The sequence below is a fragment of the Zootoca vivipara genome, chromosome 12 (genome assembly GCF_963506605.1).
Source record: "Zootoca vivipara chromosome 12, rZooViv1.1, whole genome shotgun sequence".
NCBI classification, from domain to species: Eukaryota; Metazoa; Chordata; class Lepidosauria; order Squamata; family Lacertidae; genus Zootoca; species Zootoca vivipara.
Genome location: NC_083287.1, coordinates 49,332,751 through 49,345,761, shown reverse-complemented (window position 1 = coordinate 49,345,761; position 13,011 = coordinate 49,332,751). Strand labels below are relative to the sequence as shown.

The 13,011-nt window shown below is 43.1% G+C and overlaps 1 protein-coding gene across 2 annotated transcripts; it reads left to right on the top strand.

Moving 5' to 3' along the window:
• The first annotated feature begins 1,674 nt into the window (after window positions 1–1,674).
• Window positions 1,675–10,343, top strand: C12H9orf152 (chromosome 12 C9orf152 homolog). 2 transcript variants are annotated; one of them, XM_035130366.2, is made up of 3 exons: window positions 1,675–2,493; window positions 2,683–2,820; window positions 9,486–10,343. In XM_035130366.2, the coding sequence occupies exons 1-3, from the start codon at window positions 2,313–2,315 to the stop codon at window positions 10,028–10,030; spliced, it is 864 nt and encodes a 287-aa protein (XP_034986257.1). In that variant the 5' UTR covers window positions 1,675–2,312; the 3' UTR covers window positions 10,031–10,343. The 2 variants fall into 2 exon arrangements, with proteins under 2 accessions (XP_034986257.1, XP_034986258.1); XM_035130367.2 differs by having other exon boundaries at window positions 1,675–2,539; window positions 2,643–2,820.
• The last annotated feature ends 2,668 nt before the right edge of the window (window positions 10,344–13,011 follow it).

Genomic DNA, 13,011 nt, shown 5'->3' with positions numbered 1-13,011 from the left:
GGCAGTACCAGCACCTACCCCTCCCCCCCCATTGTTAAAAGTGTGCACTTACTGCATAACTCAGATGGAGACACTATATAGTTCATCAAAATCAGCTTGTGAGATACTACTCAGATTAGGCTTCTGATTTTTGCTGCATTCTACATAAAGTGAAAAGGGCCCAATAGTCCTCCAGTGGCCTCAGGTACGGTAGGTACAGTATCTTCTAGCACCCTGGCTATGCCCCCACCCTCCTATCTCCTTCAGTAGTACTTTCCCCTGGAGGACTGTTTTATTAACTTCATTCAACCTAGTGTTCATTTTATTGAGCTGCCCCTCCATAGGCATCATCAGTTCTTTCTATGTTTCCATCACCCTGGAGCACTTTGATCTGTCAGGACCTCGAATATATAAACCCTTAAACCAGGCATCCCCAACCTTTGGCCCTCCAGATGTTTTGCACTACAATTCCAATCATCCCTGACCACTGGTCCTCTTAGCTAGGGATCATGGGAGTTGTAGGCCAAAACATCTGGAGGACTGCAGGTTGGGGATGCCTGACTTAAATAGTCCAGGATCATAATACCTCAAGGACTGTCTCTCCTCATATAAAAACACCCAGACCCCGCAATCCTCATTTGAAGCCCTTCTTTGTGTATAATATGAGGTTGAATGCAGGTGTAATGCAGGAATGACTCTGAGTAAGCTGAGTAAGTCTTTTGTTCCCATCATTTGTGGGTAACATTTTGGTTTCAGTTTTCAACACTGGGCTATCTCTGATATTTATTTATAATATCACAACAAAGAAGGGGACACAAAGAAATAGGATACATGTCTTGAGTTCTGGTTACCCGCTATTTTGACATACGTATTTATTTTAAAAGTTAAGGGTATGGGAGAAGTGATTAAAATCATTAAATGAAAGAGGATCACTTCTCACTAAGGAGGAGTGTGCCTGCATATTGTTTTGCTTTAGGAAACTCATAGACTGAAACAAAAAGGGGTGCTTTTAATGCATAAGTGGCTTGATAGCTAAATGGTAGCACCTGTCTCATCAAAGTCATGTGGAGCAGCAGTGTCTTTGGTTCTAAGTTTCATTTTAAGATGGTGAAAGTGCTTAAAGATCCACAAGGTCGCTATGTTTTGGCTCAGGGTTTTTTGGATAACACACTCAAGAGAAATAAAAAAAATCCTTCAGTAGCACCTTAAAGACCAACTAAGTTTTTATTTTGGTATGAGCTTTCGTGTGCATGCACACTTCTTCAGATACACTGGAAACAGAAGTGTCAGACCCTTTTATATATATACAGAGGGTGGTGGGGGTGGGTGGGAATGGGTGATGGGAGTGGTAAACCTGTGGATGGCTGTTAACGGCTGCTGATGACTGCAATTAGTCCTGGGGGGGGGAAAGCAAGGGCTTTTTTGCAGTCATCAGCAGCCGTTAACAGCCATCCACAGGTTTACCACTCCCATCAGCCCATCACCCATTCCCACCCACCCCCACCACCCTCTGTATATATATAAAAGGCCCCACCCCACCCCCACCACCCTCTGTGTGTATATATATATATATATATATATATAAGGGTCTGACACTTCTGTTTCCAGTGTATCTGAAGAAGTGTGCATGCACACGAAAGCTCAAACCAAAATAAAAACTTAGTTGGTCTTCAAGGTGCTACTGAAGGAATTTTTTTATTTTGCTTCGACTCAGACCAACACGGCTACCTACCTGTACACTCAAGAGATAACTGCAGGTTCGATTCATGCACCTAATGTGGAACAATTATTTTTCCTGTGGAAAGTTTTTTTTTAGAAAAACAAAACAAATCTTTGCTAAAGGGAATATAATTACAGAGGAGTTTCATCTAAAGTCTTCATCCCATAGTCATATTCAACAGAAGAAGAAAACAGATGAGAGTAGAAAACAGATGAATGCATCATTCTATGGAATATTGATAGGGTGAAATTGGAACAAATCAGAAATTAATACCCCACAACAGAAATGTACTTGTGGACAATCGAGAAGCTACATATTACAGTTTCCAATTCTATGCAACTCTATGTGCTTTACACTTTTTTATCTTAATATCTGGGAGATGGGAGATGAATAAAATAATAATAGTTTGGGGGGGAGAAGCAGCAGCAAAATACCATAGTTATCACAGAGTTTACCACAATAATAATCAAATCTCATAAAATAAATATGGGAAAATTATATATAATCACAGCTAAAGTGACATGCTGCCAACGTATAACTGTGTCACTTTAAAATTAAAATTGCTACATCAACCAGCATCTTTTAGCCTTTTGTGTGCATTTGGCTGTGTTAAATGAGGTTTTGTATTTCACTGTGGGTTTTGGCAAGGCTTCGTATGTTTGGACTTAAGTCAACACCGGTTCCAGCTGAACAGTTCCTGTCATTAACTTTGCTTTCAGAGGTTCAGGACACACTGGATGTATTTGAAGCAAAGTTGATATTTCAGTTGATTGAAATCAGCAGCTCTGCACCAGGTACTGAAGGGAATCCGAGCAATGCAAGAAAGCCATTGCCTGGCTCGTGAGTGACTATTTCAGATGTTACAAACACCCTTTGCCTTTTGGCAAGCACAATGAAGGAAATGCTCTGCTTTTGCCTGATTTTGTCTTTCTTATGGGAACAGATGGTGAAGGCTTATAAATATATGGGTGGTATTTTCTTAGTGACTCATCTATCAAAGCAACGAGCCTCAGACTGTTCCGGGCAGCCAACCAAGATGGACGTAAGCATGCTTGAAGAGCAATACGACTGTCTAAAACAGAAGCAAAAACTGCAGACACACATTATTGTGTTTAAAACAGGTAAGTTTTAGACTTGGCTAAAACTTTAAAAAACAGGGGTCCACAAAAAAGGCTTGAAAATGTTCATTGATTTTTACAATTGCAGTAAGCTTATACTCACATTTGAAAAATTAAGTACAAATGTCTTCATAAGAAATAGATCCGTGATACTTACAGACTAACAGATGTATTGTGGCATACACTATACGTCTGCTGATCTTTAAGGTGCCATAAAACTCTTATTGTGTTTGCTGTAACAGATGGACAGCCCAGTCCTATGCATGTTTACTCAGAAGCAAGCCCCACATTATTAAATGAGACTTGCTTCCTGGTAAGTTTGCCTAGTTTACAGCCTTATTCATCTATTCCCTATGGGAATTGTTTTCACATTGTTATGCACAGTCATAATAATGTTCTAAACAGATCCCCAATATGATTTTATAACAATAACAAAGCCAATCGTTAACACTTCTTTCATGTTCGTGGGGGAAGAATATCTTTTAGATAAATGTGCTCTGTAATATACTTATTAAATGTGGGTCTTGTTGTTGCACAAATTTCAGCTTCAGTCCACAAAGAAAGCCACTGCTGGGTATTACCTTTATTAGAATCGACTAAAATGCTAGAAAATAGTGAGCAAACTTTTACGCTCTCCAGAACTCTTGTTCAGGCAGGATGTTTAGCAAAAAAAATGACAAAAGAGGAAAGGGAGCAAGGTGGGGAGAAGCTGAACATGATGAAAAAGCCCCACTCTGGAACTGGTAAGTAAATTATGGTAGTCGGTATTAAGAGCAAACTACATTTCCGGTTATACCAAGAGTTATTGGGACAAAGAAACACCAACAGCTGTTCCCCCAGTTTCTTTAAACTATAGAAGGCAGTTGTTACTCTGATACGTCCTAAGAGATACAGCAGGAGTGACTAACTTCTCTGGATTAGAGCTGTTTTGTATAGACTGAGAATTGTTGTGTTAGTCCCAGAAAGTGAGAGAAGCAATGTAAGTAATTTATTACGTTTTGTTAAATTAACTGAACCTAGTAAAACAATGGCCAAAAAAATATGCTGATGTGGAAAAAAGTTTGGTAAGGAGAATTTTAAGCACAGCTTGCAGGTAAACTCTTTTCAGTCTTACCCCCAAAGAAACATGGAAAATGGGATCGAACTTATTTTCCACCAACTGTGTTTGATCCAGTAAAAAGTCACTATGGGTTGTCTTGGGCAAGTTAATTATGTCAGGGAGCATCTATGTAGAGTTTATTGTTATATACACAACACAGTCTGTAACCATTTTAGGTTGCAATCCATTGCATATGTTTTTGGGAGTTAGTCCTCTTAATGCAACAGGAACTTCCGAGTAAACATGCATAGGGAGCATATAATTACTTTAAGAACCTAGCAGCCTGCTAAGATTCACCTTGAAGTTTTACTGAATGTTACTGTGAAAGGCAATCATGTGAAAACAGTACACGTAGCTTTGCCAGGTCCTAGGTGGTAATATGTAACTAGGAGAAAACGTGTTGCTCTGGATTACTGGTTATCAAATTATGTCACCGTGAACCTTCCTAACCAATTTGTTCAGGCCTCCTAGAATATAATGTTGGACAATTCCTTAGCCTAAGGAAAAGCAGATCAAAGGAGAAAACTTCTCTTTGCAGGTCCTTCTATAATGTAAACGTGCAGGTGAAAACCAGTTGCTTGGCAGGGAATGGGAAATGATGGCATGCTGAACTGTGAGGTTTTAACCTTTCTGAAAGAACTTAACAGGTACAGGAGTGGCAATGGTGGCAACACAGAAAGGCAGGTCTTCACCAACCACATTACCAACTGACTTGCATACCACTCGGCTATCTATAGTGCCTTGCCAGGTTGGCGTTGCAATTGCATCAGAAAAGTAGCAAAATAAGCTTTTGATAGGAGGATAACAGGAAACATTGGAATGCATGGTTTTGCATTGCCATCATCTGGATTATCTAGGAAGTCCTGGATGCACCTATCTTTCAGTTGCAGAAAAAAACAGCTAGTGTGTGGAAGCGCCCTCACTAATGACAAAATTTGGGAATTCCTCTTTATTCGCAGTTGTATCAATTCCTCAATGAAGAGTATAAGACATTAAATCACCGTGCCCATTCATCTTCTCCCTCTTTCTTTTTTAAAGCAGGTAATTCCCTTTTCCAGCTTCTTCCTATTATTTATTTATTTATTTATTTATTTATTTATTTATGCCCCGCCCATCTGGCTGGGTTTCCTCCGCCACTCGGGCCGCTTCCAACAAATACCAAAATACATTAAAATATCACAGATTAAAAACTTCCCTAAACAGGGCTGCCTTTAGGTGTTTTCTAAATGTCAGTTAGTTGTTCATCTCCTTGACCTCCGATGGAACGGCATTCCACAGGGCAGGCGCCACTACCGAGAAGGCCCTCTGCCTGGTTCCCTGTAGCTTTGCTTCTTGCAGTGAGGGAACTGCCAGAAGGCCCTCGCCGCTGGATCTAAGTGTCCGGGCTGAACAATGGGGGTGGAGACGCTCCTTCAGGTATATAGGACTCAGGCTGTTTCAGGCTTTAAAGGTCACCACCAACCCTTTGAATTGTGCTCGGAAACGTACTGGGAGCCAATGTAGGTCTCTTAGGACCGGTGTTATGTGGTCTCGGCGGCCGCTCCTAGTCACCAGTCTAGCTGCCGCATTCTGGATTAATTGCAGTTTCCGGGTCACCTTCAAAGGTAGCCACACGTAGAGCGCATTGCGGTAGTCCAAGCGGGAGATAACTAGAGCATGCACCACTCTGGTGAGACAGTCTGCAGGCAGGTAGGGTCTCAGCCTGCGATTAACCTGCACCTCCATGGACAGCTGTGAGTCCAAAATGACTTCCAGGCTGCGCACCTGGTTCTTCAGGGGCCCAGTTACCCCATTCAGGACCAGGGAGTCCCCCGCACCTGCCCGCCTCCTGTCCCCCACAAACAGTACTTCTGTCTTGTCAGGATTCAACCTCAATCTGTTAGCCGCCATCCAACCTCCAACCGCCTCTGGACACTCACACAGGACATTCACTTCCTTCACAGGTTCTGATTTAAAAGAGAGATAGAGTTGGGTGTCATCCGCATACTGATGAACACCCAACCCAACCCCCCTGATGATCTCTCCCAGCAGCTTCATATAGATGTTAAAAAGCATGGGGGAGAGGACGGAACCCTGAGGCACCCCACAAGTGAGAGCCCAGGGGTCTGAGCACTCGACCCCCACCACCACCACTTTCTGAACACAGCCCAGGAGGAAGGAGCGAAACTACTGTATGACAATCCCCCCAGCTCCCAACCCCTCTAGACGGTCCAGAAGGATGTTATGGTTGATTGTATCAAAGGCCGCTGAGAGATCCAGCAGAACTAGGAAACAGCTCTCACCTTTGTCCCTAGCCTGGCGGAGATCATCAACCAGCGCAACCAAGGCAGTTTCAGTTGCATGATGAGGCCTAAATCCCAATTGGAAGGGATCCAAATGGTCCGCATCCTCCAGGCGTGCTTGGAGTTGTTCAGAAACCACTTGCTCAATCACCTTGCCCAAGAATGGTAGATTTGAGACTGGGCGATAGTTAGCCATATTCCCAACATGTCCCTATCAAGAAAAAAGGTCAGAAAATCTGTATTTTGATCAGGGTTCTCATTAAAAAGGCAAAGGCCCTCCCTCCGTCTTGCAAAAAATATATATCCTTTTTTAAAAAATAATAATAGAAAAATCTTTATTGGTTTCAAAAAAGAAAAAATATTTACATACAAATAAAAATGTACAACTGCAATACAGGTATTACATTGTCTTATTTTTCCCTCCCACTCCCTCCCTCTCCCCCCCCCCCCACTTACTTCTCACCCTGTTCTGAGCTTATCCCTGTTTTCCAAATATAGATTACATACTGTAATTCATTACTATACATACTATAATAAATTATTTATATAATTCATCTACAACCGTTTTCATGATAGAATCTTTAGATATCTGAGATAAGATTCGGTTTTTCTATTTTGTCATTAATATAATTAATAAATGGTAAATGGTTTCCACATTTTGATGACTTCTTCTAAACTTGTTCCTTTAATTTCTTCATATTTCATCGCTAAATTATAATAATAAAATAACTTTGTTTGCCACTCCTCTTTACTAGGGATTTCTGGGGCTTTCCAATTCAAAATATATATATCCTTTTGTTACACTGAGAAGATGGTGCTCCACTCACATTTTTGAGAGTGTAACAATAGCCTATTTGGGTGCAATGTGGTTATTGTATGCTGTGGCAATTCCCCACCTGCCAATGAGATGATGCATTTACTCCCTTTGGAATCGGTCCCAGAAAATGAGATAGGCTTACCAAAATGTTCAGATTTATGTTGGCAAAAGATTGTGAAAAGGGTTTTTATTTTTTTTAATTAGAAGGAGCACAAACAGAATAATTGATCTGAGGCATTTTTATGTGGCAACAATGCTTCTACTTGAGAATTTAGTGGTAATAAAAATTTCAAGGTAAATAGTTTTTTGGTGTGTGCACCTTTCCTGCCCTTCCCTCTCCACCAAGATGTGAAAGTGGCAAAATTAGCCATAACACAAGATCACTATAAACAGGAGGCGGCAATCTGATACCTCTTATGGTGCCTGTGAAAAACCTCAGTAAATGTACCTCAAAAATCCACACCGCATAAGATAGTATTTACTCTCTCTACCCAGTTGTTGGTTGACTGACTCCTATAGTGCACATGTATCCTTAAAATCACCACATTCCATTGGATACCAAGATTGGACATCCATCCTCCCATCTGTTCAGAACAGAGGAGAAGTCTCTCCTTCTAGATGTGGCAGCCATTTTGTGTTATGCCATGTCGCCATGGCAGCCATTTTGTGGCATGCACACCGGACCCCCAAAGTTGGTGAATCCTGCTATAAAACGTATTGTAGTTAATTGTTTTGCAAAAAATGTTGTTTGTCAAATTAAAAGGGATTTTCTGGACTATACTCCTTGCCACTACACAATTTTTTATGGCATCCTTGATACATCACTTTGTTTCCATTCACTACTGGGAGGAAATATGAATACATATTGTTTGCCCTAGATCAGGGGTGGGTTCAGGGGTCCAGCAGGCGAGATATCTATCTACCCCCTTGGCCCATAGGCCACCTTTGAGAGGTGAGGTGAGGGTTTCTGATGGCACGATCCCATCAAAGTTGACTCATGTGAGTGGAATTTGTTTTACCAGGAGGTTCCTTGCAGGAAGGGACGCGGGTGGTGCTGTGGTGTAAACCACTGAACCTTGGGCTTGCTGATCAGAAGGTTGGCAGTTCGAATCCCCGCGATGGAGTGAGCTCCCGTTGTTTGGTCCCAGCTCCTGCCAACCTAGCAGTTCAAAAGCACGTCAAAGTGCAAGTTGATAAATAGGTGCCACTCCAGTAGGAAGGTAAATGGCATTTCCGTGCACTGCTCTGGTTTCGCCAGAAGCAGTTTAGTCATGCTGGCCACATGACCCGGAAAAACTGTCTGCAGACAAACATCGGGTCCCTTGGCCAGTAAAGCGAGATGAGCACTGCAACCCCAGAGTTGTTCGCGACTGGACTTAACTGTCAGGGGTCCTTTACCTTTACCTCCTTGCAGGAAACAGGCTGGTAAAGGAGCATGCAGCAGCTCTATTTGAATGGCAATGCCCATCAATGAGAGGGGCTCAATTGTTGGGGGGAGGACCTCGATCCCTAGGAGTGGCTCCCATGTCTATTGATGAGGGCTCTGGTTTTCTCATCAGTTGATGAGTAAGAGTCAAATCCTGCTGCTTCCATGGCACACCACTTCCCTGTGGGGAACTGATGGGCACAGACAACACAGAACTGAATTCCAGGAACGGCTGAGGAACGGCTTAGGGAGCTGGGTATGTTTAGCCTGGAGAAGAGAAGGTTAAGGGGTGATATGATAGCCATGTTCAAATATATAAAAGGATGTCATATAGAGGAGGGAGAAAGGTTGTTTTCTGCTGCTCCAGAGAAGTGTACACGGAGCAATGGATTCAAACTACAAGAAAGAAGATTCCACCTAAACATTAGAAAGAACTTCCTGACAGTAAGAGCTGTTCGACAGTGGAATTTGCTACCAAGGAGTGTGGTGGAGTCTCCTTCTTTGGAGGGCTTTAAGCAGAGGCTTGACAGGCATATGTCAAGAATGCTTTGATGGTGTTTCCTGCTTGGCAGGGGGTTGGACTGGATGGCCCTTGTGGTCTCTTCCAACTCTACGGTTCTATGATTCTATCCACCCCGGCCCATTGGCTGACATCACCCAGTGACTCTGGCTGAATGAGAGGCAGGTGTGGTTTGGAGAAATGGCTTTGCAGACCAACACTGGCCCACACAAGCAGGGGGTTCTTCACATTTGACCTTAAGAGAAAACTAGCTGGTGGGACCTAACTTGCCCAATCTTGCATTTATTTTCTACATGTGATTCATTTGTGGCTAGATTATGGTAAGGCAGCCTATCTTTTTGGGATGTGTTAAGATTGTTCATCAGTTTGCAACAACAGATTCTTGCTGTGGCTGATCTGGAGTGAGGGAGAGTCTCTTGCTCCTTTCTACCTATTTTTGCGATAGCCCCGAATGTGAACAATCCCATCAAGCTTGTACTACTTTGCCACTTGTAATAACATGCAAAAATATTTTTTCTTCACAGGTGAGAATGAGACAGTCCCAGGGGAATCGATGGTCAGTGCTGTTTTAATTAACAAGAAAATGAGGAAAGCAAAAGCATTGAAAGAGCATGCTCTTGTCAAAGAGGTTAGTCTTGAATTGCCCTGCAGTGAAAATATACAAGTGAGTTCACCTTGGCGGATACATCTAGAGATCCACCGTCTTGCACATGGAGAACACCAGGAAGTTCCTTTGGGTGCTGTCCAAAACAGCAATGAACAGGTTAGCACTGAGAGCGAAATACTGTCTCAGAAGGAGAGAGTGATGACATGCGAAGAATTATTAAAAGGAAGTGAACAATCTGCTGGAATACTCAGCGAACAGGAAAGTTTGAGCCCTGCTGAAACGACAGACAGTTCTTATTCACATTTGACCTCTGTTACTTCACCAGCTTGGACACACACTCAAATTTCAGTCTCAAAATTGGCACCGACATCTAGTAAGCTACCCTACTACCCTTTCCCTCAGAAGAAAACTCACAAGATCTCTGAAGCTGCAAGAAGACTTGGATTGTATGTTTCACAGTGAGAGCATCTCATTAAGGAAGCCAGCCAAGTCTTGCTATGCACAGAGTCCCCTACGTAGAAGCAGCTGCATGTTCCTTCTGGTCACATGTGCAGCTGTGATCGGATTCAAACACCTGTGGTCACAGGAATTGCTGTGGCTGTAGCCATGTATAGCCCAGCTTACACAAGTGTTACTCTAGAGTGGGAAAGGAAAAACTGGGGACAGCTCAAGCTATTTTAAACATTTGGCTAAAATATTCTTTTGCCCCCATCTCCTGTGTCAAGGGGCTTGTTCACATTTGAGTACTCGTTAGCTGTTAATCAACTCCCCACACATGGGCGTACCCAGGATCAAAACTAGGGGGGGGCAAGGGGAGGGGCCAAGGCACGGAAGGGGAGGGGCCACAAAGTGGGCGGGAACGGCGAACTTGCGCTCCGCCGGGCTGTGCCCCTCCCTAGAAGCAGGGCTGGTGGGCGGAGGCGGAGCCCAGCCCAGCGGAGTGCGAGTTCAGCTTTCCCGCCCGCCGCGCCGCGCTCTCTGGTTCCCCGCCGCGCTTGGCCTTGCCAGAGGGCGCGGCGGGGAGCTGGAGGGAGGGCGCAGCGCGGCGCGCGGGAACGGCGAACTCGCGCTCCGCCGGGCTGTGCCCTAGAAGCAGGGCTGGTGGGCGGAGGCGGAGCCCAGCCCAGCGGAGCGCGAGTTCGGCGTTCCCGCCCACCGCGCCGCGCTCCCTGGTTCCCCGCCGCGCTTGGCCTTGCCTGAGGGCCCACCGGGGAGCTGGAGGGAGGGTGCGGCGCGGCGCGGCGGGAATGGCGAACTTGCGCTCTGCCGGGCTGTGCTCTGCCTCTGCCCACCAGCCCTGCTTCTAGAGTAGGGCAGCTGCCCTAACTTGCCCCGTGGTGGGTACGCCCTTGTCCCCACACCTTTTGAATTAGGTCAGAGTAGTCCACACCTGCACATATGTATTTGAATTTGTATCCAAAGAACAACTTTGGTCTTAGGGGGTTTTGAATTCATCCTAACTTCTCTGTTCTAAATAAAAGGGACTTTCACTCAACTCACTTCTGTGGAATGAGAGAATTGAAGGCTGTAACCCAGGGAACAGCAGGACACAATATCTACCAACCTCAGATCTTCTTAGTCTGGAGACTCTGAAATTCTCCTGCCTCTATCAGCCTCCACTATGTACTGTATAATGCTAACCCATGATTTGTTTAAAAAAACCAAGACTTTTCCCACGGACGGTCAAACAAACATGGCTTGTTCCCCCAAAGCTTGGTTCATTTTCCAGCTGCCCTTGCCTCATGCCCTTCCATGGTTTCAAATATGACACATCATAGTTAAAGGAAGCCAAGGTTTGCCAGCCAACAACAAAGCACGATTGGAGACACTGTGGTTTGTTGGTAAGAAACAAACAAAAGTTAAACCACTGGACAGAGTTCAGGCAATCAAACAATGGCCTCTGCTTATTGGATTCAGCTGGCCCTGCAATGGGGGAGTTAACTGTGAACGCTATCTAATATTTTACCAAATACGTTTGATGTACTTGCTAAGGAATGATTGCTTAAAACCTGTTTTGGACTAATAAGTGTTCAGGCTTATATGAAAATACATTTTGAATGTTCATTGTGTAGAAAATCTTTTATCCCTGCAATGTCTTCATAAGTTCACGTGCCTTTACTAAAATATAATAATGAAAAAGCAGCAGAATAATGTGAATTTGGTTCCTGTTAGAAAAAGAAAGATTGACTAGCTGCACCTTGGTCTGATCAGGTTGAAGAGTTCTTATTATGTCTTTGTTAATCTGTGATCCCTGGACCATGTAAACAAGCCCACAGTGGTTCTCTAAATGCCCTGCTAGTTTTGTTCAGGTGTAGATGTAACTATGAAATGTATTTTTATAAAGTGGTGATAGTGATACTATTTCTAGAAATGTCTTATTTTCATGTACTGGATTTCAGTACAGTATTAATAAGAATGATTGACATATACTGCTTTGTTAATACTTTATTGAAACAAATTATTCCCCCCCCTGCACTTTCTAAAATATGGAGTTGATCCTCTCTTTTTCCTGCCCTTTTCAAGATTAAATATAGTTAATGTGTAAATATATACGTTTCCTATTTTCCCCACATCGTTTTCTCAGCTGCATGTCAGAAAGCACATATGCTTTTCCGCATCACTGAAATAAATTAATGACTTACAATATGATTTTTCAATTCATGGAAATGTTATTTTGTAAGAAATATAAATTGGAAGTACAGTCTACTTTGCATCCAGACCAGTTGTTTTATTTTCGTAATCTGTTCCTGAGAGTCAGTACTGATGTTTCATTTTGAAGGTTTTTTGGTTTTATGTGTATAAATTAATATTTGATGTGGGGACACATAGGCTGCATTCATATATTATAACAAACCCTGGTTTGTTGTTACAGTAATGCGTTGTGACAATACTTTGGCTTCTCATCCCAGAGGAAGGGGGGTGGGAGAGAAGCAAATCGAAGGCATGTTCTCGTATCAGCAAACCATAGTTTGAAGTTACATTTGAGTGTGTCCATAGACCATAGTGGATATTTGTATTACTTTAGTAAAAACGCATGATGCATTTTTTTTCCCTAGTCACTACAATCTAGCATTGTGGTGAAAGTTATAGTATGAACCTTTTTGGCACATTTGTGAGGGCCTTGGGGAGTGGAGATATAAAGACCCACAGTCTTAAGTGGGGTGGAAAAAAATCATTAAAATGTCAGGGATGAAAAGTTACACATACAGTAATGGAATGGATGCCTCCTTCCCTGCTTCTCTCATATTTTAAAAGCACCTTTTCTTCTTCTGTGACATTCTGTGACATGTGCAATGCCCCCTCCCATACTACTTTGGAAACATATGATACACCATAACCTGCTGTTTTTCAAGGGGCATTGTTAGGAGGTGGAACCCCACTCCAACCTGCATTGCCCCAGAAAAAACATGACTGAAGTGTGTCACAAAACTTTATACAAAAAC

Bases quoted from the DNA above. Each gene is read 5' to 3' on its own strand.
- C12H9orf152 (XM_035130366.2), top strand. From the start codon at position 2,313: ATGAGGTTTTGTATTTCACTGTGGGTTTTGGCAAGGCTTCGTATGTTT. The intron at 2,494-2,682 runs GTACTGAAGGGA...GTATTTTCTTAG, and splicing joins AATCAGCAGCTCTGCACCAG to TGACTCATCTATCAAAGCAA. The intron at 2,821-9,485 runs GTAAGTTTTAGA...TTTTCTTCACAG, and splicing joins CATTATTGTGTTTAAAACAG to GTGAGAATGAGACAGTCCCA.